The 27,361-nt window shown below is 45.8% G+C and overlaps 1 protein-coding gene across 1 annotated transcript in view; it reads left to right on the forward strand.

The window, feature by feature from the left end:
- The window catches only part of OXSM (3-oxoacyl-ACP synthase, mitochondrial), a 128,792-nt gene extending 101,634 nt beyond the window's left edge, over positions 1 to 27,158 (forward strand). The window contains exon 3 of the mRNA XM_069648770.1: positions 26,300 to 27,158. Coding sequence (XP_069504871.1) covers positions 26,300 to 26,702 — 403 coding nt within the window. The 3' untranslated portion in view covers positions 26,703 to 27,158. The remainder of the gene's footprint in view (positions 1 to 26,299) is intronic.
- The last annotated feature ends 203 nt before the right edge of the window (positions 27,159 to 27,361 follow it).

Here is a 27,361-nt window from a genome sequence, read left to right on the forward strand (position 1 = left end):
TGTACTCCTGCACTGCCTGCTCTGCCTATTGTACCTGACTTACCTAAATGTACTACTGCACTGCCTGCTCTGCCTATTGTACCTAATATGCCCAAATGTACTCCCACACAGTCTGTAATGCCCTCTGCAGCCAAATGGAATATCCCTAGGCCCAGCCCCTCTCTTAAAGTCACACCAGCTGCTCCCCTCAGAGGTGCCCTCATCAACGCACGCTCCCTCCCGGCACATGCACTTGATGTTCATGATCTCATCCTCACCGCTGACATTGACCTTTTAGTGATTACTGAAACGTGGCTCTCTGACTCATCTGGCCCAACCCTCAGCCTCGCCATCCCACCAGGATACAATATCTTCAGACAGGACCGCCTATCCCATAAAGGGGGATGCATAGCCTTGATTGCCAAAAATCATAATACCATTAGACAGATGGAATGGGTTCTCGGCCCTACCTGCGACTACCTCCACCTCCAAAGTAAGGGTCTCCGCCAATTGTACCATTACGCTGCATATCATCTATAGACCACCAGGCCCAGTATTAGACTTTAAAGAGACATTATTACATGCCCTCTCAAAAAATCTGAAGAATACCTCTAAATCCATTCTCCTAGGAGACCTGAACCTGGGACTCAACGACCCTAACGATACCCATGCAGCCTCCCGTAGCAAAGCACTATCTACACTAGGCTTCATTCAGGCCATCGAAGTCCCAACCCATAGCAAAGGCCGCAGCCTAGATTGGGTAGCCCACCATAACTGCTCAATCAGTATCACTGATGTCTCTCCTATCCCCTGGTCAGACCACTACCCCATTCTGTTTGAAATCAAGGTCTATAGGGACCAACTCAAACAAACCCCCCTGCCTGCAGCTATGGCCAGAAGTACCCGGCAACTAACTAAAGAAAGGCTCACGCTGTACCTGTTAGTGCCGGCCCTCCAGGCCCCCAGCTCTAACGACCTCAAAACTCTTGCTGATGCATTTACCACAATCATCTCTCAGGCAGTGGAAGCTATTGCACCTCTCCCCCTGAAAAAGGCCAAACGAACTAAGCTCTCCAACGCCTTCTTCTCCAAAGATCTATATGACCTTAGAGCAAAGAAAAGGCCAGCGCTTTCTCACTGGAAAGCAGATCCTAATGACATCACCAAATCTACCTTCAAAACCATATCTAAAGAATACAAAACGGCAATCATTACCGCAAAAGCCTCTTCGTTCAACTCAAGAATAGCTCATGCGAAATCTGATAGGAAGGACATTTTTGCCATCTTTAGGGAACTGGAAACTCCCACTACCCCACCACCAACACTCCACAAGGATGAAAAGTGGTGCAACCAAATCCAAACAGCCATGCTGGACAAACTCACTGTGCTCCAGAACAGAATTCTAGCCCATCAGCAAGCCCTTAGTCACCAGATAACCCTGGCACAGACTATGACCAGCAATAACGCCCCATCCTTTGAGTTTAAGGACATGAGCGAACAAGAGGTTATCGCTCTCCTGAATTCAATTAAACCATCCGCCTGCAAGAGGGATGCTTGCCCAGTTCAACTTATTAAAGATTGCGCCGGCCCCTTTGCACCCTTTCTCACTGCATTCATCAATGCATCATTCCAAACAGGCCACGTCCCCACCAGTCTCAAGGAAGCATGGGTACGCCCTCTTCTTAAAAAACCAACCCTAGACCCAAATGTCCCAGGGAATTATAGACCTATCACGACAGTCCCTTTCCTCTTAAAAAATTTGGACAAAGCAGCTTACTTGCAAATCCAGAAGTTTCTCGAAACCAACAAGGTGCTTGGTCTAAGACAATCAGGATTCCGCCCAGGGCACGGCACTGAAACTGCTCTCATAGACCTAAGAAACCAAATGGACAACTTGAGAGACGCAGGCAAACCTGCGCTCCTCCTGCTCCTTGACCTATCAGCGGCTTTCGACCTGGTGGATCACAATACTCTCTGTCACCACCTCTCCACTGCCGCCAACTTCTCCCCTACAGCCATAGCTTGGATCACCTTGTTTATTCAAGAAAGGGTTATGAAAGTCTTCTCCGACTCAGCCTGTGCATTCCCAAGCCTCATCAAATGTGGAGTCCCTCAAGGATCCTGCATTTCCCCCACTCTATATAACCTGTTCATCAGGCCACAGTTCCAGATCCTGGACGCCCTGGGCATCATGTACACCAACTATCCTGATGACACACAGGTCCTCATTCCCCTTACAAGTGACTACGAAGCCGATAAGTCCACCTTCGAGTCAACCTACTCCTCAATTCAAACGTGGATGGCAGAAAACTGGTTATGCCTCAATGGGGATAAAACCGAGCTTCTGATAATTGGTTCACCAGCCACACTTAAGAAGGTGGATAAACAGTACAGCTCCTTTACCATTGACCACTCGTCAATCCCACTACTGCAAACTGTAAAAACCCTAGGAGTTTACCTCGACTCTGACCTCTCAATGAACAGACAAGTCATTGCCATTGCCTCGACCTCTGCATAACATTCCAAACTCAGATTAGACTACTGTAATCCCTCTTCCTAGGAACCTCCAATAAAAACCTCTCCAAAGTACAGACAGTCCAGAATAACACCCCTAGGGCAGCCACTGGCATCTCCAAAAGGGAACACATTTCAGACACAAGAAAACAAGTCCATTGGCTCCCCATCAAGGAGAGCATAGCCTTCAAAGCCCTGGCCATAACACACAAATGCTTCCACAACCAGGCACCCCAATACCTGGTGCAAAGGGTTATTAAGCAAGAACCTACGAAACCCACCAGATCAGCCTATGTGAACAGGATAGCCGTTCCTAAAACAATGAGAGCGCGAGCAGGAGGATCCAGCTTTCCAGTTCTGGCAGCAACACACTGGAATGCCCTCCTTCCACACGCTAGGAATACTGTATCTCACCTGGCATTTAGGAAACTAATTAAAACACTGCTGTTCACCTGAGCCCTCCTTAGATCACCTGACTGCTGCACTCCATTACCACAAGCTAGTGCACTCTCCTATACCAATTTCTCCACTTGTAACTAATGCAACATTGATTATTAAGCTCAATGTAACCAAGAGCTAACTATCTCTGCGTAACTAAGCCAAATATGTGCATATAAGACAATGGGCCTCATCACGAGTTGGGCTGTATTCCCGGCTGTAATACCACTGACTGTAATAGCCCTAGCACCGACCGGTCCGGCTGTATTACCGCCGGATCACGAGTTGGGTGTTAACGGTAAATCCCCATTCCCCATTGGGTCCATTGGATTCAATGGGGTATTTTCAGCGCTAATTATGAGGGCTAATACAGCTGGCGGTAATACAGCCGAAAACAGGGGATTTTCACCTCCAGAGAAAGGCAGGAGGTAAAACAGCCCATTTAGCACCCAACTCGTGATAGGGCCAGCCCTTAAATGCGGCTGTAATACCCTTACCACCGCATTTAAGGGCTACAGCCCAACTCGTGATGAGGCCCAATCTCTGCAACACTGCCTCGATGCCTGTGGGCTGCTCATGCGCTTTACAAATGCAAATGAATAAATAAATTGTCGGATATGCTTCTGTGCGGAACATATCCGGTCTGGTCAGGATGTATACGTTTTTTAATAACTGGTCTCAACCTATTCGCCAGCACAGCCGTAAGTATCTTACTTTCCTGGTTCAGCATGGATAGTGGTCTATACGTCCCGCAGTCCATGCTCGGCTTGTTAGGCTTCAGAAGAGGAATGATGATCGCCTCCCTCATGGATTCCGGCAATATCCCTTTTTCTAGTGCTTCATTCAACATAGCCAGCCATGTTTTATAGAACTCACTGGGAAGTCCATACCCTCCCGGTGCCTTACTGCTAGGTAATAGCTTAATCACTGCTTCTAGTTCCTCCAGCATGATTGGGGCCTCTAGGCTCTCTTTCTCCTCAGTCCCCAATTTGGCTAAGCCAATGTCCACAGTGTTTTAATCCTCTCATGCGGTTCACCCCCTCCAACATCTCCATGCAGTTGTTGGTAAAACTCTTGAAACCCGCTGTTCACACCCTCTTGGGTGTCAAGTATATGTCCATTCTTCCCCTTTACTGCTCTGGTTGTTGATCTGGGCGTCTCACTTTTATACAACCAGTGTAACAGCCTCCCCAGCTTATCCCCCCCAGCATGCTGCCGCTCTATGTATTTCTTATAGTTCAGGTTACATAATCTCTCCCAGTGCACTCTACGCTCTTGCTGCAATTGACGTATGGTTTCGGTCTCTTCAAGGAAGTTCTTGCCTTTGTGCATCATCGCCTCTAATTTCGCCTCTGTCTTTTGTAACTGCTGCGTTATGCCACCTTGCAGCCCTTTAGATTTAGATATAAGTGCTCCCCTCACCACCACTTAAATGTCTCCCAAAGTGTGCCAGCTGATTCTACACTTCCAGTGCTATTTCAAAGTATTCCAAAATTTCTTTTCTCAAATCCCCTCTGAACACTGTGTCTTTCAATGCTTCGGCTCTAAGCCGCCATGTTGGGATCCTGGCTTTAGGAAGCAGGTATTGCCATGTTAAAATCAACAGTGAGTGGTCTGAGAGAATTCTCGCTTTGTATTCCGACCACGCTAGCTCTCCCGTCAATTCTGGAGTCGCAAACACATAGTCTAGCCGCGTGTGTAGGTTTTGTGGGGCCGAATAATGGGAATACTGCCTATCCTGTGGGTGGTGTATTATCCATACATCCTCCAGATTAAAGTCTCTTAGTAGGGTCCTCAAGGTCTTGGCAGCAGGGTAGGTTTTTCCATCTTCCTATCTGATCTATCCACCCTGGGATCTAGTGTGCAATTGAAGTCCCCTCCCCATATAACTGCCCCCCCCCCGGTGTACAGGCTAACTTTGCTGTATAAGGTCCTGAAGTAGCTTGTAGCATCTTGTTTTGGGGCGTTATATATTGATGATGCACAGCTCTCTGTTTTCTCAGTCCCCTTATCGCCACCATCCTCCCGTCTGATTCAATGGTTGACTGTAATAGCTGAAAGGGGACATTTGGTGCTATCCAAGCGATAATCCCCTAGCATATGCTGAATATGTTGCTCCTATGGTGGTCCCCCTCCATTTCCTCTTTATCACCTCTTGTTTTTCTTTCGTTAGGTGAGTTTCTTGCAATAAGGCGATATCTATTCTCTGCCTCTTCAGGTAACTATTGAGCCTCCTGACATTTCAGGTCGGTATCTTGAGGTCTCCCATCTCTTATCCATACCCAGTCCCACCTCTAACCTCCCTTGTCCTCCGCTCCATGCGCAGTAGTGTATATGTGTAAGCTCGCTCCCCAACTGTCCCGTCACCCCATCTCCCCTTGTAAATACCCCAACTACCCCTTCCCTCCCCCCTCCAATCCCCAAACTGGTGCCCCGCTATATCCTTGGATCCCCCTCCCCCACCCTACCCTTCCCCAACTGGTGCCCAGCTCCATCCCTGGATCTCAGGCTACCCTGCATCTAGCCTTTCCTGGCCCACACCAGTACTCAGTACACAGTAGGGGGCTACCACCCTACTCGTGATTCAATTAATCTAACTACTGGGGTGAAATTGCATTTCCCTTGTATCTCCCAAATTGATGCCATAGTATGCTGCACTCGCCTGGCATATGCTTAACGTTGCCCATGTGTATAATCAAGTCCAAAAAGACCACATGATGAGGGTACATGGTGGTCAACATTTACTACCCAACTTATGTACCCAGTGCACCCTCATAAATCTTAGTGCTAACCCGCCCCTATGTTAATATCAGAGATGTTGCATTGAGTCTGTCCATGCAATCAATATTAAAACGCAGGTTCACTTATCCGGTCCACCTCAATCCCACTGAACTAGGTTTCCTGATGGGCCTAGTCGGGGAACTAACCTGTCTGAAAGGCTTGTAGGGTTGGGGCATTGGCATGCCCATGCATGACTTACCTGACATAACTGGCTCGTCCCAAACTACATGCCTCTTTTAATGAACTATCCTACACATAAAGCAGGAGATTTAGAAAGGTATTAGAGATTTGGCAGTGTCACACTATAGTCTGACATGGGAGAATCAAAAGTTAGGAAAAGCACAATACTGAGAGCAGGATGACTTGAAGCCTACCAAAGCAATTACATTTTTCTCACACTGTCCACCAATGTGCATACTACCCCCTCAGGAGAATGGAGGGGAGAGCTTAGATACTGTTTCTCTTCAGTGCTTTAGCTAAATACTGAGCCTGCGAACACATGTTGGTACTGCGTCATTGCAATGCCACTGTTGGAAAATGCAGGTACTGTTCCAAAACATAGTCGTCCTGCTAAGAAATCTGGTTATGATGCCACTAAATGTGCTTTAGCCCTGCTGTGAATAGTTCACATTATCCCATATGAAGCGCAGCTAGGGTACTGTGCTTAAATATATTGCAGAGCTGTTGAGAAGCACTAGTTCAGTCAACCCTACTAAAAATATATACAACAATTTTGGGAAGTGTTGATCTGGTTTCGTTTAAAAAGAAAATTGCTAGTCCTGATGGGGGAAGGACTGCTTATGTCCCATTAAAATCATGTAAAAGTCCATCAAAAAATTTCTGGTCGATTGTCTTCATCCCCAACTGTATGAATTATACCTGCTCGGGGTGGGGGGGAGGTGGCGTAGTAAAAGTAACATTCAGACCACGCGTCCTGCTGTTCCTTGCTCGCTTCTCTGTGACTAACAATTGAATGTGCCCTTTCATGCATGCACTCACACACAGACGAACACATGCAAACACTTGCAATATTTCATAACTATACCCAACATATCTACTAATTTAACATCAAGACTTTCGTAACGAGAAATGCCAAACAGCTGCTTGCTCAGAGGCTCTCATTAAAAACTAAAATGCATCAAAAACCTCAAGCCATTAATGTGCTTGTGAGATAAAGAGAAAACATAGTATGAAGAAAACGTAGTATGACATGCCTATGCAAATCACTAGTAAACTTGAAAAAAGTATACTTTAGCAAAGTGGCCTTTATTAAAACCAACGAAAACAGCGGCGATGAACAGCACAAACATGCAGCCTTTGCTAGAACACACTTTTACACTGTACTACACCAATCCAAGTGTCAAAGCAATTTGCAATGCACATTAGTGATGCAAAATTCCTAAATAACATTGAAACACAGAAAATCAAAGCATTTGAACAAAGAGAAATAAATTGGTGTGTGTTTTTCAAAGTGTTACACTTTACAGACATAACTTACAGACATAACCAACACAGGAAAGCGTTAACGAAACCGATCATGACTCAACCCAGTTGGATGTCAGCAGTGAACTCCATGATTTATGGTGGTGCTGCCAAGATTAGCCTCATAATGGATATGTAGGAAAAAGAAAGGTGCCATATTGACAAGAATTAATTGCGTTAAAAGGCCCAATATGCATCGTATCTGTAGGGCTGAATATTACTACGATTCATAAATGGTTTTCGGTGTTCTGGGGACATAACCTTTTCACATGTGGGACCAGCACTTCACAGCCAATGTACTACTTGACGTCAGACATGCCTGTTAAGCCCTCAATGATGGGGCCTGCGCTAATCCAGGAGAAGCCCCCCTGTGATAAAGTGACATCACGCTCATAGTCAAATGGCTTGGAGATTCCATTTCCAGGCACTTGAGACTAGCGATATCCTCTGGCCAAGTCGCCAAGCCTGCAAAGCCTCAACTGCAACTGGGAGAGCCACCTACGGATTAGAGTGGAATAGGTCGAAATAAAATCTTTACCTGGGTTCCTAGGGCCAAGGTGTCCTCAGAGAGCTCCTCCTTATCTCAGGATACCCAGATGTTCCCAACAGACCAGGATGAGTAGGACTACTTCCCCCACTATTTCCCATTTGAAGGAATATCCAGACTGGAACTGAAAGGGGTCTTTGCTGGTACAGGACGATTCCCATAGTGGTCCTTTATTAGCAGACCATGTGCTTCCCTCAGCTCAGTTAATACTCAGAGTGGCCGAAGGTTCAACCCTTCCCTGCAGTTCAGTCAATAGTGAAACCACCCCACCAAGTCGCAGGCAGGAGAAGGGAGTTTCTAGACATGTCACCAGTCAAGGGGAAGGCTCAGCACTCATCCTGGGTTCACAGAATTCAGCTATATGGAAGTACAAAGCAAAAGAAGCTTCCAGAAGCAGACCTTGAGAGAAAAGAGCAATTGGAATCTGCTACGACTTCTATCTGAACTGTACGATTATATACAAGCCTTGATGCCTGCGGGCTATGTGAGTGCTTTAAAAATGCAAATAAATAAAAAATAAATAAAGATTACAGCGCAGAGTGGATCGCTGAGTTGGACAGTCTGTGGCAGTCCATGGTAAAAGTGGCTACCCATGTTGAGACTTCTCACCTGATGAGTAACATCGTTTGAAGCCTGAAGCCATAACCGCAGTAGAGCTGAGCACACCGTGGCCGTTTGGTCTGTGCCCACGGCGGACACAAGGTGAGCATGAAGGTTACCTCTTTTATGCCTCATTAGCTCCCTGCCGCGACTTTGCTTTGCTGCTTCTCTGCATAAGTGTACTTTGGGATTTCTCTGTTGGGCAAGTGGCAAAGGCTCTGAGACTGGATACTGCGCATTAGCGTGTTCTACCTCGTAGTGCCAAGGGTAATATGTTAGTCACTGCTGCAGCGTGCTGACTGTAGCGGATCGAATACAACTGCCAGGCACACAAAGAATTATTACTCTCCAGTTTCGTTGTCAACGTCACAGTATTCTGGAAAGATAAGAAAGAAAAATCTCAAACTGACAAAAACACGGACTTACCTGTTGCACAGTGAGGTGAAACGAGACAGAAATCACCCTTGGGGCACCGCAGGAAGCGGACCCACACAGGTAGCCCATTGCCGGTCCGATAGCACAGCGAGTAGAGTGCTCGCTTTGACATCTGTGCAGAGCCTGCTGACGCAGGGTCGAATCCCAGCAGGGCCAAACTCAGCCTTTCATCCTTCCTAGGTCGTTAAATGAGCACCACACACCATGTGTAATAATAAGCAGCGCTCAGATACCTGAGGGTTCGTAGCGCTATTGTAAATGCTAAATTATTATTAGTATTATTATTGGAGGCTGCGTGATCCTGGCAAGAAAGCAAATCTAATTCTGCGCGAGTACAGTGAGAGCTGTCTAAAAATCCCTAATTTCTTCTCAGCTGTTACTCCGTCGTCCATCCTAGTGGAGCATGTAGAAGATATGTTGGAGAATATCAGCACGTGACTCAGTATTATGTCAGTTGCTGCTTCTGCATCACCCATGATTGATTGATAATAATTCATTTTTGAATTTGTGTATTGGCCTGCAGAGGGAATCTCTAGGTACTGGGTCTAGGCCAGTTAACACTATTCCATCTCAGAAATATGACAATATTATTTGCACCATTGTATCCATCTCACCTGACTTGGAAAATATTGCACTGCATTGCCCTACTCTGGATAGTGATTTGTGTCCTATGCTTTACTCTGCGGTATCTTCTCAGCACCCACCAGCCTATACCCGAGTTGCCTATACCCGAGTTTGAGTGCCACTGTGGCCACAATGACGCAGTGCTGGGACTAGGCTCCAATATGGAAAAGGAATAACTTGAATTGAAGCAGATACTAGTGAACGAGGTGGATATTATACTGAAGTATAGTGACATCCCCAGTGATCTTTACACCAGTGCCTCATCCTGCGACGGTCATTCAATTCCAGCTGTATGTGCACAATTCCACCAGACTTTCAGACATTTCTGACCTTGAAGCCCAGGAGATGTCTACGAATGTTGAACAATTGCTACCTAGAACCAAGACCAAAAACAGCAGTTTGGCACTAAGAAAGTATAATAGCCATATCTGATCACTCTGTAGTGAAATCCTACGCAACTGAGCCTGCCACAGGAACCCACTGGCGGCTTTATCTAAACATAAAAGGAGAGGCAAGAAGGCCCAACTTGAATTTAGAAAGGACAGACCCTGCTTTGCCACACCAGTTGGAATGTCCGAGGCATCCTCCATCACTTTGCGCATCCTATTTTCTGTAGCTTCGAATTCTTGGCTGGAGCAGGCATATATCTTATTTGGAACCAAATAGCCCCATCACAAACTACAAATAAAACTGAAAGAAAAGGCATCTGAGACATACTGGTGAACTAGATTTCCTTGGCATGCTTTCTATGCGCCGGTTTATGGAAGAAGCATGGGAAATTACACCAGAGGGGGCTAAGCTAGTTGGACTAGTATGATGAACTGGTGCAAATGGAAAAGGAGCTTCTTTCATGCCCTGAAAATGTATGCATAACGTACAATAAAAAACCTGCGTGCATTCTCGGTAGCAGCCATAATTCTATGGAACGAACTGCCCTCCGTACCTCAAAGCACGGTTAACAATCTTCAATTCAGATGTTCTCTCAAAACTTTACTCTTTTAGCTTCTTGCTCATACTACCTTGTCATTCTCGCGCCAAGATGCCTTTTGGTGAACGTGCATGCTATAAGTGTAAATAACATAACATAGCAGGTTGCCCACGCCTGCCATAATGTGTGCAACTCTCTGTGAATATCAAACGATCTCTTCCTGCCTAGTGTTGTAGATAAGCTCCCTCACAAATGGTTCCATAAAAACATCTCCCTGAATTTGGAACTGGATCCTGTTGCAATGTATGGGCCAAGATAAAACAAGCATTGACAAATCCAACAGTTTTTTGCTTTTGTGCGAGCATGGTTTAGGCATTTGCCAGTCACTGCCATAATAGATTACCCGGCCATAAGATGGTAACTGCTGGCAAATGGTGTGAGTGCCTGACAATTGTCTGGAAAATGTCTATCTAATACCTATACACAAGATAAATTGGTTGGATTTGCCACTTCTTGTTTTTAGCAGGACTTCTGTGCAATGAAAATATGTGATTACACACACATTGCGTTTAAGTGAAATGGCTGCAGGCACACTTGGTGAAGACATTTTTGTTACAACAGGAGCTCCTTTGCAGGTGCTACCAAGCCATTAACTCTCAGTACACTGCATAGAAATAAAACTGTCCGGCCCTACATGTAACGCTCACCTGACTCCCACGGAGGCGCTGGCCTGGTTCGCGCTGCTGTGACCTCTTCTAAGGTGATGCGCAGGGTTCGGAAGACGGACTGGACTGGGCCCCCAAATCTGGCTTGTCTGGCTCGCAGAAGTATCCTTCTGTAGGCGAAAATAGGGGATTAACTGTCTGCGGGGTAATGCAATCGGCCCCCCACTTTCCACCATCTCACCCTCCTCTAAACCCTTCTGTGATTCCTCGTAGCGTCTCACCTTAGGGTCTGGAAGGACGAGCTCTCCATCCTGCTTCTGATGCAGGGGCGCGTTGGTATCCAGTTACTTCACTGGATTTTCGGATTGGTGAGAACCAAACTTGCTTGGCTTCCAGGTAAGTTTTTTTGATAAGAGGTTCCCCTTGTGTCCATGCATTAATGTACTAATGCTAGTGTCTTTTTCCCCATAGGGGCCGGGGTACGGAATGCCGGGGAACAGGCACCGACCTGAGATGAGAGGTGAAATCCTTGTAGAAATCAGGTAAGTCTTTAATGAGCGTTTTTTGGTAATGTCTTTTCATTCGCTCATTAACTCTGATGTCTCTTTTTCTCCTTAGGGGCCGGGGTCCGCAAATGCCAGGATGTGGCGCGGACCCGAAATGGAGAGGGAATGAATCAGCAGGTAAGTCTTAACATGGAGATTTAGCTTTCCTTATTCCCTTCTCTCTCTCACCTTTTGTTCTGGTCTTTTTCTCCCTAGGCGCTGGGGCGTGACTGTGAATTCGGATGATCGCTGCTGAACATGGAGGCGCCGTGTAAAGGTGAGTGGAATGCGGCGCTGCAGCGATCGACGCGATGAGCTTTAAATAAAAGTCTTCCTTTTCAGGATTGTCGGCGAGATGTCGCCGGGATGCGGTTTTAGCAGGTAAGGACTTTTCCTTCTTCTGTTCTCTTCTTCTCTTCCTTTGCAGGTGATTCAGGATGCTGGCAGGCGTGGAAGAAGTCAGGATGCAGGAGCAGACACGGTGAGCGTCCAGCTGCTAGATGCAGAACAATGCGAAGCACGTGTGGCTGTTCGGGTGGGGTTTAAATAGCCTTGGATGAAGTTCCAGGTATGTATCCTTCCTCCAATCAGGTATGTATCCTTCCCCGACCACGCCCGGATGGTAAATTACTCCCACAGGTAAAGTAGTTCCTTTCAGGCCTCAAGGAGGTCGGGATCCTGCAGCATGGTCTGCATCAGGTAAGTGCACCCAAGCACTACCATAATGAGCCTGGCGCCTATGGCGCCAGGACTGATGTCTTTTATGAGCCTGGCGCCATAGGCGCCAGGACACTGTCCAAAGGGCCCCTATATGGGGTTGCTGGGTCCTTCCTTGGGGACTGGATGTCCGCTTTCTGGGATGCAGGGCTTGAACCGGCTCCCCGGAAGCGGGCATCATGACACTACATAACACAAAGTGTGAATTACTCGATGATAGAGCTAGCCCAAAGAGTTCCTAGGAGTGTCTGTTTTTGGTGGGAGGGACTAGTTAATGTAATATCACTTTTTTTGCTATAGCATGGATTCCTTTCGTTTTAAGCACTTTAACAACCAAATGTAACGGTACTCAATAAATTGATCCCCAAAGGATGGAGGGTCTGATTCAGCCCTACCGAGATTTGAACTTGGGAAGTTCATCTGGCTCATGTCTGGGTAGACAGTTTAGCTCATTGGCTTATATGCTCTCACAACAGCACTCGCTCAAGAGTACAGCGTAAAAGAAAGTTTCATTGCAATATTGCCCCCGGGCCCCACCTTCTCTCCTCTGTCCACTCCAATAAAAATAAAGCATTGGCAGTGCCAATAGTTTTGGTGTTTTATTAAGGTTATTTGCATTTTGCATTTATAGGTTCCAGGGTGCAAGGAGGAGGGTGCAAAGTTTTGAAGGCGGATGTGATAAAGGGTGCTGGTGTGTAAGAGAATGAAAAGTAAGCAGAATGTGATCCCAGATAGAATTGCATTATTTAACAAATTGTCTGTATGGGGTTGCTTTTGGTACTCTTGTTCAGAGAGGAATTGCCATAGCATATGGTGCTGGACTGCCCATGTGGGCGGGACAAAGACTGATATGCAAATGGGTATTTCCCATCTGTGAAAGGTACAGTGAGCAAAAAGCGTGTGCTGCAAACTCTCATCTGAGAACAGGTTATCATGCCATGTTCTTTCTGGAGAGGAGCGCCTGCTACCTTCTTTGAAATGTTTGCAAGGAACTTGGGGATGGTGCACTTCGGTACATCACATGTGGCAGCATCAACTCTCCTCTTCCCACGGTCCACTCAAGGCTGAGAAAAGAATTCCTCAGCTGGAATAATAATTGCATTTTTCCAGCTACTGCTACTAATGACCCTGCTTCCACATTTGTACAGCGCCTTGTCCTACTGTACTGACCTTTTTCTCTGCACAATAAAATAATACATGTGTGTCGAACATAAAGTATTCACATAAAGTATTCCCCAAAACTATATTGGTAACTAGATGGCCACATTCTTGCCACTTATAAACGAGGTGTGAGATATTGAACTGATTCAAGCACCTAAATACTACTGTACCCCCACCAGCTCTCACTCGACAAGCAAGCTCCCTTCTCTGACGTTTATTAAAACAAGTATAGAACATAGACCCTGGATAACCGCAATTTCGCCCCCATGGCTGGGAAACAGATGGGGAGATCCTATGAACCCTGGATAGCGTCATGTACCAACATAAAAATACTTTGAATTCACTTGCCCATAGGAGAGTGCAGCATGAACCCAAACCAATGGGATGAGCATGGTTTAGGTCTACTTGGTCGAAAATACTTGACCTTTTCACATTTGACCGAATTTTCTTTGCTCGTTATTTGGTTGAAAATGCGAAGGGGGGGGAGAATCCCCCCTATTCCCTTAGCCCACCACGTATGTATATTTAATTTAATTTGACTGAATTTTCGAACAATTAGGCTAATACCGAGGAGCAGCACTTGCGGAAGAATTTTTTGATCTGCATTAGAGATGTAGAGCTATGCCTCTTTATTTCCCACTGTGTTATGCGAAACTGAGGTTGGGCATATGTGAATCTATGAGCTTCTGTGACACCAAACGCCCACTGGAATGCTGCAAATCTAGAGTCATTAAAGTATGAATTCAATAACATGCTTTAGTCAAAACAGAAGAAAGGCGAGGTTTGTGTTTGAAAAATTAAATGTGAGTTAATTGTGCTGTAAGCGAAGCCACGGAAGAAAGAAGAGGACAAGAGGCAGCTCTGGCCGACAGCTGAAGTCCACCACTGTTCATACAATTTTAGAGTCTTTTAGTTATCTATGATTCTATTATACATGTGAATAAGGGCACGCATGATGCTTTCTCCTGCGTTGTTGCGCACAAGGACAACTTTCCGTCCCGCTAGTTACACCGTGCAAGTCCTTGGCATGGTAAGTGCCAGCTGAATAAATCTGGAAATTCAATTAGAATGTTTTAACGCTTGGCCCATATTTGCAATGCAGACTGTTTTCATTAGATCCCCTCCCCCCAAAAAATGGAAAAAAATATGTGCAGGCTTAGTTGCCATACCATCCGTTTGCTGGTGCAAAAAAAGAATTACCAGCAAAGTGGCAAATTAATAGCACTGTGTAAAGCACCTTAATCAATGATCCCCTGTTTATTGCCCAATGTACAGTACTCTATTAAGCAGCGGCACAATCAGTGTTCCACGTGACCAAAAATCAAAGTCTAGGATATCAGTCAAAGCCTTTGAAGCGAGTGCAATGCCCAGCCATGCTCGAGCACACAAGCCGGCTCTGAATGGAGTGGCAGTGCAGCAAAAGGGCTATAGAGGTACAGTAACGCTGGACAAGATGAAAAGGTACTTTGTAGAGTCACCTCCCTTGTGTGGTCACATGGAGTGTGAGTTCTGACAAAAGAGGCTCTTGCGAGTTCATGAATTCAACGTTGACAAACTGTACTGTATTAAAAAAAATGTCTGTCTTGCCCAAAAAAGCACAGACTGTACAACCAATCACAGCCTACTAACATCACAAAACTGCAGATCCAATCGTGTACTGCTTAAAACACAACAGACTGGAACAACACCCACAAATAAGTACATGGGTATTTTTAGAGATATTTTAGATCGAAACGTAACTATAACAGCGACTTTGTTCTTTTTAATACAAAATACATTAAAATATGTAACATTACTTAAAAGCTGTAGTCAATATTTTTTAAAGCCTCAATCAAGTCAAATAACTTTTTATTAACATTAACATATGACAGCCGCCATTTTGGAGGTATAAATGGCTGTCAAATTCAGCACACAATGTGAATACAGTTAAGGAGCGCAAATGGAGTTTGGTTTTCAGTGGCAATGGGTGGTTGATCATATGAATTTGACTTAGAGTTGGGCATTAAATGGATAAGGCACGTAGCCAAAACAACACAAATCCATCCTCATATGTCATCTGCACTGAAAATCATTACAGACTCCGATTCAAAGCCCCTTTTTGAAGCCCTTATGTTAAAGCTCTTATTTTAATGATAATAGTTTTGGATTAAAGGTAGCGCGTTCAGCGCCACCTAATAGCCAAAACTAAAAACGACTTTAAGATTATCATCTTCATAGCAAGTGTGATGTGGCATATTATTTGTGTTTCCAAGCACTGCAAAAATTGCCATTATCTTAACTAGAAATGTAACCCCTCACCCCCACAAGGCATTTCCAAAAACTTTCAGTATAGAAATGTCTAAATGTTAGCAATAATAATTCCAAGCAAAGTCTCAGATTAATGTCAGCGTTTTAAATTAGTGTTGCCTTAAGTGTGACTTCTGTCACTTTTAATCACAAATCTAATTTTATACTACCTTTTGGGGATCTGCATGACGCTGGGCTATGAAAGGATTGGCAGAGAGATGATAGTATTTTCACGCATCTAGCTGAGAACTAAAATCAGTATGTTACACTAGAAAAAGTGAACGGGTGTGTGTTTCATTATTTAGCCTATAACACTATGAGGCTCATGTTCATGGGGGGGTGTAAAGTAAGAAACATGCCGTAAAAGCCTTGCGGAAGCCTTTTAGGCATGTTTCTCATGTCATGCCACATTTTCATTCATTTGTATGGCAGAGAGGAGGGGCGGAACGCAACTTGCGTTTCTGCCGCTTTTTTTCCTCTCTGCCATACAAATGCCTCTGCATTTGCGCCAACATGGATTTTCATGCTGTGCCAAATGCTGGAGAACCCAATAGAGTATGGAAGCTTTATGTATCAGCATAAAGCACGCACCCCCCATGGAGATCCATTGTAAACGCTGCCTGCCATGCTGGCATGGCAGGCAGCATTAACAATTAAACCCTGTCCAACATGCTTGCATGACGGGCAGGTTTTAATTGTAATTGTGAACACTGCTTATCATGCTCGCTTGATAAGCAGTGTTCACAATTTAAATTAAGCACTGCCCAACATGCAAACATGTCGCACAGCATTTAATTGTAATTGTGAACGCTGCATGCCTTGCAAGCATGTACACTCTGCAGGCATTTAAAAGTAAACAATTAAGCAATTAAAAGTAAACTCTGTCTGGCATGAGTGCAAGGCAAAGGGCAGTGTAGACACATGTACACCGCCTTTTACCCTGCACTTTTGCACTGCACCTTGCAAATGACAAAAATTTGGCACCGGGAGCTGCCTACGTGTATGTCAGCACGTAACAGCTCCCCGCTGTCAAATTACACTTTTTGAGAACATGAGCTCCTTTGGGTTTACCAGCTATAGGTGGCCCCCGACTTTTGCCTTTGGACCACTGTGTGCCCAACTTAATGTTACTCCTGGCGACACTACTGTTGGCAGGTCTGTGTGCATCATAGTCTGTCAGATATGTTCATGGAAGCAGCAGTAGAGCACTGCAAGAGAGAGCGACGCAGATAGAAGGATAGACACTTCGAGCCACATAGACAAACAGGGTTTTTGCCAAAGAGAGGCCCTGAGAGACAGAACAGTAAGTCAGAGAGAATATTGAGAAATATACAAAGAGGCCGTGGTAGAGGGAGACAAGCGTGTAGAGAGGCAAAGCAAAAAACATAGGCAGGCACAGAAAAACTAGAGAGATTCTGCGATAAATAGATAATGTGACAGAGACCGTTCAATGGAAAAATAAAGATAGAGGTGCAAAAATAGAGACATAGGCAAATGTAATTGTATTTACTTTAGCACAGCACTGTGACCTAGATCCAGAGACTGCGAGAGAAAGAGACGGCAAGACACATCCAGTGTGAAATAAAGAGACCGACCGATACGCAGTCAGATGGACACCACTACAAAGATATGGGAGAAGGCACATAGATAGACAGACAGGATAAGTAGGATAGACGATTCCTCGATAGAGGTAGAAGAAATAGAACTGGAAGAGGATTGATTTATTGATAGTTCCCTGTTGGCTAAGATGAAGGTTCATTCAGGAGTTCCCCCTTGGGTTCTAAAATCTGTACAGAAGCTTCTGTTCGCCCATTGACTCAATTGACATTGAGATGCTTACATTGAAATTGTTTTCTCTAGTGGCAATTACTTCAGCACGTAGTTTGAGGGAGATTGGAGCACTACTGAGCAGATCTTCTTTCCTTCGGAGTCAATCAGTGGCCTTGATTCTTCCTTCTTACCCAAGGTGATTTCTAAATTTCATTAGACATTTTACTGCCTGCTTTCTTTCCCAGCACATGCTCTCCAGAGGAATAGTTTTGGCACACCTAGGATATCAAGAGAGCAATGTTGACATATCTGGATAGGACGTCAGCTTTTAGGCAGACAGAGCGTCTGTTTGTAAGCTTTGGTGGCTCAGATCCAGGGAGGAAGACTTAATTTGCTACCATAAATCAATATCACCTATTCAATATCGCAAGTCCTGGTCCGGGATTCCATCCAGGGGCAATCTACTGGGGTTATGGCGGCATCCTGGGCAGAGGCCGAAGGGGAACCTATCCAGGACCTATGTGGAATGGCATCCTGAGTGGACCAGAGTACTGTCATTATTGACTTAACTAATCTGTGGATCACGTTTGGTATAAGGGATGTTCAGCTCTGTTATCCATAAATGCACCAATAATTTGCATATTGATTCCTGTGGAATAAATTAGTATTGGAGGTTGTTCGCACCATTCTTGGTGGTCAGTGTCTTTCTTTTTGGACCTTTTGGCTGGTATTTGGCATCCCTGGAATATAATTACTGGGTCGAGGAAAGAGGGACGTGGAGGTAATGATCGCATTACTTACCAGTAATCTTCATTACTCCTAGTCGTATTCCTCCTCCTCACAGTACTTGTAGCCCACCTTTTTAATGTGTGCATCAATACACTGGTGGTAACCCTCCAAGAGGTATGGACAGATGTACCAAAAATGGGGGTCTCAGGAAGGGGGAGAGTGATTGGACGCCCACAATGAGCACACACAGTAAAACTCCACAGAATACTCCTAGAAAAGTGCATATCAAAAATACATGTACCTTTATTATAGGGCTTATAATTAAACACAAATAAACCACAGTAATATAAAACTGTTACCACATGCCTTTCACTATTTAACATATATACAACTATGTTTAACCTAATGCAATAGAAGGAGCAAACACCACCACAACCTGAAAAAGAAGGGGGATTAACACCGATATAGCATTAGGCAATCCTTTGGAACCAAACCCTAACTTAAGCAGTCCAACCCTACGAAGTGGGGAGCCTTGTACTCAAAAGTACAGCAATGTGTGAAAAATGCATGCTCGTGCGTATCGAGCTAAAGTGGGTCCTCTTCAGGGGGCAGTAGTAGTTTAAGAAGGGGTTTGAGATGATGAAGAATAGTGTCCCACTATTCGAGTAGGGTCTACCCTTGCAGGCAGAGCAACTTTCGAGTTTTGGGAATGGCTAGACAGCGCAGGCTAGCCCAGCTAAGGTGATTCTTTTATTGGATTCTTGTGCGTAAAGAACAATGGCTGTGCCAGGGGGCCATCGGTAAGTGATGCAAGTACTCACTGACCCTCGACACAGTCGTGACCAAACTTTGCCAGTCTAGTCCAGGTCGCTTGTAGGTTCAACCCCTGCAGTTCATCAATCTGGCTCTCTGCGACTGCAAGACGAGATGATCGTCTGTGGCAGGACAGTAACCTTTCCTTTTATCATGATAAAGAAAACAGGACAGTTCCAGTGCAGCATGTCTCAGAGCACAGCGGGGCAGGCAGGCAAGGCTCCTACTATGACCATCACGACAGCAGGGTGACACAGGGACCGCAAATGCTTGCAGCGTGCCGCACTCTTCTAAATAGCGACCAAGAGGAGCTATGATTCTGAAATTTGGTGGGAGAGGGCCCAGGAACATGAACTAGCGATTCCCATGTCTCGAGTGTGAACTCGGGTTGTCGGCGCTCCTATGCAAAACCCCGAGTTTGAGCTGGTCCGTTCGCTAAATGGCCCAGGAACACTCCGATCAGATGCTTTTGAAGGGTAATCAGGAGGTGCCGAGAGTAGTTGTTCCCACTACTCCAAAGGGTCAAAGTTCCCTTGCAAGCCTTCTGTGATCGATGCAAAAGCAGAGGTCCGATGGGACAGCAGCGGGCTCAGGTTGCCAACCCTTCCAGCATGTCTGCTTCAGCATTTCAGGATACTTGGCTCCTTCTGTAGTTCAGAGAGAACTTCAGTTGATCGACTTGGAATGGATGCAGAGCCCCTTCTCGTATCCAAGATTAGCTTTGCACCATAATCTGGGATAAACAATGGAAGATCTGCTCTCTTGCAAGCACGCCAGGCGCGGACCAATCGCGGTCCATGGTGGTCCCAGTCATTCAGACACACCAAACATTCTGGCACCAGTAGTGTTAATTGGAACCAGACAGTCCCAACTCTCATCCTGGGCATGAACACACAGGGAATGCAGAAGCCTGCGAAAGCTACGGTGTTCGTGGGAATCTGCATGCCCAAATAAGGAAAGCCCAGGTCTTCTTGACCTGGGGGAAGGCAAAGGGACAAAATGGCCAGAGGGCAAAACAAAAGACTTTGAGGCACAGCTATTTTTGCGGCACTGGCCACTGTCCGGAGCCAAACGCGGTAAATGCGATATTGTTCTTTTAAAACTGTCACCAGTTCGTCCTAGGCACACTTGTACAATCACCAAAAAATCCTAATAGGGTGTCTAGGGCCATAAAACAAAAAGGACCCCTATGCGCGGTACGATAAGGCGCTGGGCTCATAGATAAACGGTTACCAAGAAATGGCAATATAGTCAAAGACTAAGGGAAACATAGTTTCTCAGTACTGACAGTCTGAAGGACGTGTCAGTTTCCCCATAACGGATGAGCAAAAGCCCAGAGGATCGCAGCTCAAGTCGGTGCTCCACTGGAAAAAGTTAGGTTAGGTTAGCCAAACAAAAGCAAAATGTTTGGGGGGTTCAATAATTGGAGGGAAAATTGCACCTATGGGGAATCTTCTGAACAAGGGTCCACCCACAAAATTGATGGGTTATATTAAGGAGAGGTTTGATGGGGCTAGGTCTGGAGAGTTGGAAGCTAAACCCAGAGGTTATTAGGAAAGAAAATTCTAGTACCCTGAAGGACAAGTATGGGTTGGATAGGAACTTGGGATTTTGATTTTGCTGGCAGAAAAGCACACGTACTGTGTGACTTTTTCAGACAATCAAGGTGAGCCCCACGTGATTCCTGCGTACCTGAATACTGGCTTTGCTGACGTCCGTCCAATCCAGATGTTTTTACACAGACTAGAAGGTGAGCACTAGCTAGGGACTGGAAGTAGTTCCCCATCACCACGCAGAAAGGACCACCCAGGAAAGCAAAGGCTGAAGGCAGGATACTAACAACAGGCCCAAAGAGAAACTGGCAAGATCAGGGCTTTACAGAGAAAGGATGTGAGCAGCGCTCAGCAGCGTTACCTCAGAACAAGAAGAGGTTGTTACGCACAGAGGCTGGCTCTCGCCATGTTTTTATGGCACACAGCATCCAATGAAACCAGCGCACTGGCACAGGGGTTGCCAATGACGACCCACGCTGCCCGTGCTGCATGTGTGTGGAATGCAGCCGCCGGACCACGGCTCAGTTGCATTGCAGCCAAGATAGCAGCCCCCTGAGGATGAATGCAGCCGGACAGGAAACACCAGAAAGGGTGGTCCCGTAATCGCAGCGGGCCCGACATGGAAAGGAGGCATGGCGGGCAGAACGGGTGAGCATTGTGCCACAATCGCATCTCTGAAAGGATAGAGCCTTCTTTATTGTGGGCATATACTTTTAGTTACAGGTCCCTTTTTACACACCCTTGCATGGGGCAGTTAATTCTTGGAGTTAAGATAGGTGCTTGGAGGGGCTTGGAAGAGCCACATTGTCTAAGTCGCCTGGTGAAACTGAGACCCTGGTCCATTTTATGTTTTTTTGTTTCAGCTACTCATTGTCAGTGTCTCTTGGATGGTTCCGGTTTGAAGTGATGCAGTGGCGAGACTGATGTCAGAAGAGCCCCCGTTCTGATTCTTCTTTGAAGTGGGAGGCCACCATCTTCCCCACCAGCAGGAAGTAAATTGTGTCATGGCGCTCCCTGTGTCCTCTTGCCCCTAACCCCAATTTCCACATCCATCCCACCCCACTTACCTGCGGCTTCCTTATCCCTTGCCGACTTACCATATCATATCATTGCTTAATTATAACCCTTAAAATGCTGATAGATCATTTCATTGCACAATCTGCAGACTATAGAAACCAGTATAGCCTGAAGATTGTTCTGAATGCTACAGTCTAAGGCTTGTCAGCAGTGCAGAGAATACCCACAGCCAAATTGCTGCAACTTCTCAGGTGAGTTTTTGTATTGACAACTTCTATGTACTTGTCAATACACTGTATATTTTGAAGAGGGATGCAGGTTATAATAGTGTTATAAACCTCCCTCTCGGGCCATACCTGGACGTATGGGCCCATATACCATCTGAACTTTGTTATACCTTATTAAGAAGTTATCCCATCTTTAACTTGTTCTTCAGGAGCCATAACCCCTTGGACAGCCCTCCTGCTATGTGTATAAAGCTTAATTATGTTTAAAAAAAAATATATATATTGTTTTTATTGTTGTAATTGTTGTGAGGTTTACTTATATAATGCATTATATTATTTTTCTTAACGTGCTTAATAAGAAAGACTTTAAAATGAAGTCAAATACAATCTGCTTTTCCCACCCTGAGTTATTATTATTTTTATTAGGGTATTTATTGTGCGCGAACCTAGCTTCTGGAAGCAACAGAGCACTTACAATCATAGAGGGCAGACCACAGTGAGGTAAGTAGTGAAGGAAGTAGAGAAAAAGGGAGCAGGGAGGGCAAAGCTGGGCAATTTGCATCAAGGAATCTACAAGCCACCAGGGTAGGAGACAATGGGGAGCAGATCATGAAATATCAGGTACGGTGGAGAGTGCAGGGTGTGTGGACCTAGGTGTTGTGGGGAGGGGGCATTCCTGAAAGAGGAAGGCCTAGAGCTCTTTCCTGAACTGTAGAAACAATGGGGCAAGTCTGATGTTGACAGGGAGGAGGTTCCAGAGTCTTGGAGAGTAGACAGAAAAGGCCTGTCTTTTTGTTCTTTCCTTCATGCACCGTCTGAGGTCAAGTCTGCACATTTCCATATGTCTGATGGATCACTGGCCTCCGGAGATGCTGAGTTTCTCAGTGAGGTAGTTTGGGGACGTCAGGATGACAGCCTTGTAGATGATGCAACAGCATTTGAAGATGATACAGGCTTGCAGTACAGCTTGATGAGGGTCTGGGTGATGTGGTCAAATTTGCAGAGTCCTTTAATGAGTCTTGCTTTACCATGTAGTCTGCATCTCAGCGGTGCCAGGGTAGTTGCCGGAAGGCTTTCCAAAAGGGTATTACCACCATCCAGGTGGGAGAGGAGCAAGGCTTGGACAGCAGATCTGAAGTTTTTTTCTGGGATTAAGGGCTTGATTTTCTGCACTAGAGATAGTTGGTACCAAGTGTGTCTTCCTTGCTATGTGTTGTTTGAACGTGAGGTGTCTATTGATCTTGAACCCAATGGCCACCTGGAGTGTGAAGTCCTCGAGGTTCATAGCAGGGAGCCAGGTCTGGATGGCCGGGTGTTCTGTGTTGTTGGTCAGCAGTAGGAATTCAGTCTTGGAGGGGTTGAGCACTGGACATTTAGGACTGGATCAATGTGAGGCACGCCTTGATCCTGTGGATGACTTTGATGGAGGATATCTTGAGGTAGATCTGAGTGTCCTCTGTGTTTTGGTAGATGTGGATGTTGTGTGGAGCGGGAGGGTTCTGAGCGATTCTACGTAAAGATTGAAGATCACGGGATAGGATGGATCCTTGTGGGGCTTTACAGGTGATGGGTAGTGTTAGTGATCTGGAAGAGTACATTTGTACAAACTGTTCGCAATTAGCAAGGTAGGATTTGAACCAGCTGAAGACTATCTTGCCGATCCCCATGCTGCGATGTAGATTGTCGGTGAGCGCCTGGTGGTCTACTGTGTCAAATGCTGCTGAGAGGTCAAGGAGAATCAGGAGTCAAGGATGGCTATCATCGAGGATTAGAAGGACATCATTGATCACCATGATGGTAGACATTTCTGTGCTGCACTTTGGTCTGAAGCCAGATCGATAGGGCTGAAGATGGTTATTGGGTTCGATGTGTTGGAGGAGTTGTGTGGCTACTGCTTTCTCAAGGGTCTTACCTAAGAAGGGAAGATGGGGTGGTAGTAGCTGAGATCATCATGTTACAGTTTTGGTTCTTTAAGAGGTGGGAGGATTTATCCGGTCCTGAGGGTTGAGGACAAGGTGCCTTGAGTTAAGGAGCTGTTGATGATGATCAGGTAAGGGAGGAGTACTTCAGTCGGAAGGGTCTTGAGTACAGAGGTAGGGACGATGTCTGGAAACGATGTGGCCTTGTGGGATGCTAAGGTGGCAGTGAGGTCTTGCATAGTTAGCGTCTTGAAAGTTGTCCAGGTAGGTGTGGTTTTGCAGGATGGGATGTGGAGTGTCCTGTCAGTTGTGGCGTTGGTGTCTGTGTTGGTGGATCAGTAGGATCTTGTTGACAAAGAAAGAGTTGATGACTGGGCAGAGGGTTGATGTAGTTCTTAATAGCTTTCAAGAAGGCTCTGCTTTCATTGTTGGCCTTCGCGTATGGTCTTTTGGTAGTAATTATGATATATGATATGATAGTCATTTAAAATGCGCCTGTACACAAGTGTTTCTAGGTGCGACAAGGCAAGGGAGGGAGGACAGAGGGAGGACGAAACAACCAGCTTACTAGGCCTTGTGTCAGTCTAATCATGCAAGTGCAAGACGCAAAGTGGGGAGGGAGTAGGGAAGTGCCATGGGGACAGAAGGGGGAACTGCAGTCAGGGCAGCAATGCTCTGAGTAAGTGCAACCAGGGCAACTCGGCTCTGGGTAAGTGCAAGGAGGCAGGGGACTGTAGGATTCCAGATACAGTCCCTAAGTGCGTGGTATGCCTGAAGGCAGTGCCGGGGCTACTGGTCAAGGGGGGGCCTGGTACCCATGAGACTCTGAGGGTAGCCAGTCAGCACAGCATACCGTTTGGTCAGCATTGGAGAGAGAGAGCTTCAGGTGTTCTGGCTCAAGTTTGATAGAGGCAGGGAGGCCTTTCCAGAAGGAGTCACCTCCAGAGGAGAGAGAGCAAGTAGTTGGCCTTGGCAGTGTTGGTCAATCATCTGCGTGGCACAGAGTTCCTTGAGCAGGGCGAGGTTGGATGCGCTACAGGGTTTTCACCAATTCTTTTCTTGTTTTCTGATGGGTCATTTGTTAAGGTTGAGTTTTTGGGCGTACCAGGATGCGGCTGTTTTAGGCTTGAGGGTGTTCTGTTTCACTAGGTTGTGGCGGTTGATGTTACTTGTGAGGGTGGCATTGAGGTCTTGGAGAAACAAGTTGCAGCCATGGTTTGTCAGAGATAGATTAGCCCATGTGAGGTGGAGTTTGGCAAGGTCTTCCGTGAGAGCCTCCACTGGGAATTTTTTTAAAGATCTCAAGGCTAGTTTGCTTGGTTTCAAATGGGTTTGCTTGAGTGATGTGGTGTGACTAATCTCAAATGGGATCACCAGATGGTTACGACCAGTTGAGCGGAATAGGAGAGCTGTGATGAATGGTAGGCAGAGCGGTAATAATGAGGTCGAGGATATTACCTTTCCTGTGAGTTGGGTTTTTCATGTGCTGAGTAAGGTTCAGTGTGTTGAGTAGACATTGGAGATCTGCCTTCAGTGACTTAGTTGCTGGGTTGCAAGGGATGTTCACGTCACCGAGGAAGATGTTGTTGGCGTGCGTTAGAGACATGGTGGTCACCAAGTCTGTGAAGTCTTTGATGAAACATGTGTAGGGCTTGGGTGGTCTGCTGATATGGTGAAATGTGACTTTCCATTGGGGAGAGCATGTAAGTGGCAGGATAGGTTTTCGAAAGAGCCAATGGTGGCGACTTCCAGTTGGCTGCATGGCTATGATGCCTTGTGAATGATGGCAAGGCCGCCTAGAATCTTGTTGGGACGGTCTCGTTGTAGATTTCTGTAGATGTTGGGGGTGAGGACATCTAGGATGTGGGTCGCTTCGGACACCCGGCCGATAGATGCCCTTGGTCTTAGAGTTAAGATCACAAAGGAAGAGGCAGGGCTAAGCAGGTGGGTGGGTGGCTCTTAGGTCACGTTACCAATATCCACTTGCACTGGCTCACCAACTACAAAGGAAAAGATGTTGGAGTGCTGGTTTATGTAGGCAAAATGGTGGAAAGACAAGAAGGCACCACCAGATTAGCAGTTATTGATAGGTGGATGGGTCTTGGGTCACGTGAACTAGATCTACATGCACTTGCTTACCAATTGGTATGAAATTATCCGTATCGGCAATGTTAACTGGGCCATAGTGGAACACTGTGTGTATTTGTACTCTGCATGGGCGGGTGGGGCTGAGCAATTAAAAAATAAATAAATAAGTGTTCTGGTCAGGGAGATTGGTACTTCCAGATGTAAGTACTGTGAGGAGGAAGGAGATTCAACCTTTTATTATTAATGAAGAATATAGGTAAGTAATTGATCATTTAAAAGCAGAGGGTCAATTTGAGGTACAGCTCCAGAGCATGGGATATAGTGTGACCTTTCTTTCTTTCTATATGTTTATATGTAATGGATATTTTTCAGAGTTGTGTTAAACTTTCAACTTTCTAAATATTTTGTCATAAAAATCAACTAGTGATTGTAGCCCCTGTATGTTATTGCTTAATGTATACTAGAAATCTCCTCTCCTTAGGTGCATGGCGGCGGCTGTCAGAGATGCAGGAATTCTCCCTAAAGATGTAGGCTACATCAACGCGCATGCCACTTCGACGCCACTAGGTGACGCTGCTGAGAACCAAGCCATCAAGCGGCTCTTTGGAGAACATTCACACTCCATCGCCGTCTCTGCTACCAAAGGAGCAACAGGTCACCTGCTAGGTGCGGCAGGGGCAATCGAGGCCGCTTTCACCGCCCTGTCTTGCTACCATTCAACGTTCCCGCCCACCCTTAACCTCGACCGGACAGACCCAGAGTTTGATTTGAATTACGTGCCGCTGAGGGCGCAAAAGTGGGAAAGTGAGAGAAGACGAATCGCTCTTAGCAATTCCTTTGGCTTTGGTGGCACCAACGCTGCTCTCTGTTTAGGGAGTGTGTAGTTTGTCTTTTTTGTCTTATCTGGTCTGTAAAGGTGTTGCAATTTATTGAGACAGAGTAATTCTGGGCATTGGTAAATTGCTAGAGCACCCTACGGTTTGAATGTGTGCTGTCAAATATCAAAGTTCCTGGGAAAGAAAAGAGAAATAATGACTACTAGGAAACAAGATAGCTGAGCTATGTGGGCATCAGCAGGTGCAATTCAGTCGTGCTGTGCTAATATTCTCTAATTTATTATTCAAGTTAAGCTTGTTTGTTCATCACTTGCTTTAGGACCCGGGCTCTTCAAACTTTGGCTCTCCAGATGTTTTGGACTATAACAACCATCCTCCCTAGTCAGTGTAGCCAATGGTGAAGGATCATGGAAGTGGTAGTCTAACACATCTGGGGAGGCACAGGTTGCAGACCCTGCATTGCATTACTGTATAAGGCTGCAATAAAAGATCTCTTGAGAAGAAGTCTTTGTGCTTCAGGTCTTCAATGCCAGGGCTGTTTAGCGCAGATGAGTAATTCTGATATGGTGCACATCCATTAAATCACTACTTATTCAGATGTTGGGTGTTTCCCTACGGGGCTGGTCTTTCTCGAGGAGTGCAGAGAGATGTTGGGAACATCAAAATCCTTGGCACATTGTGAAGGGCAAAGCGAACACTGTGCTGCT

The sequence above is a fragment of the Ambystoma mexicanum genome, chromosome 2q (genome assembly GCF_040938575.1).
Source record: "Ambystoma mexicanum isolate Mex_15411 chromosome 2q, UKY_AmexF1_1, whole genome shotgun sequence".
Taxonomy (NCBI): Eukaryota; Metazoa; Chordata; class Amphibia; order Caudata; family Ambystomatidae; genus Ambystoma; species Ambystoma mexicanum.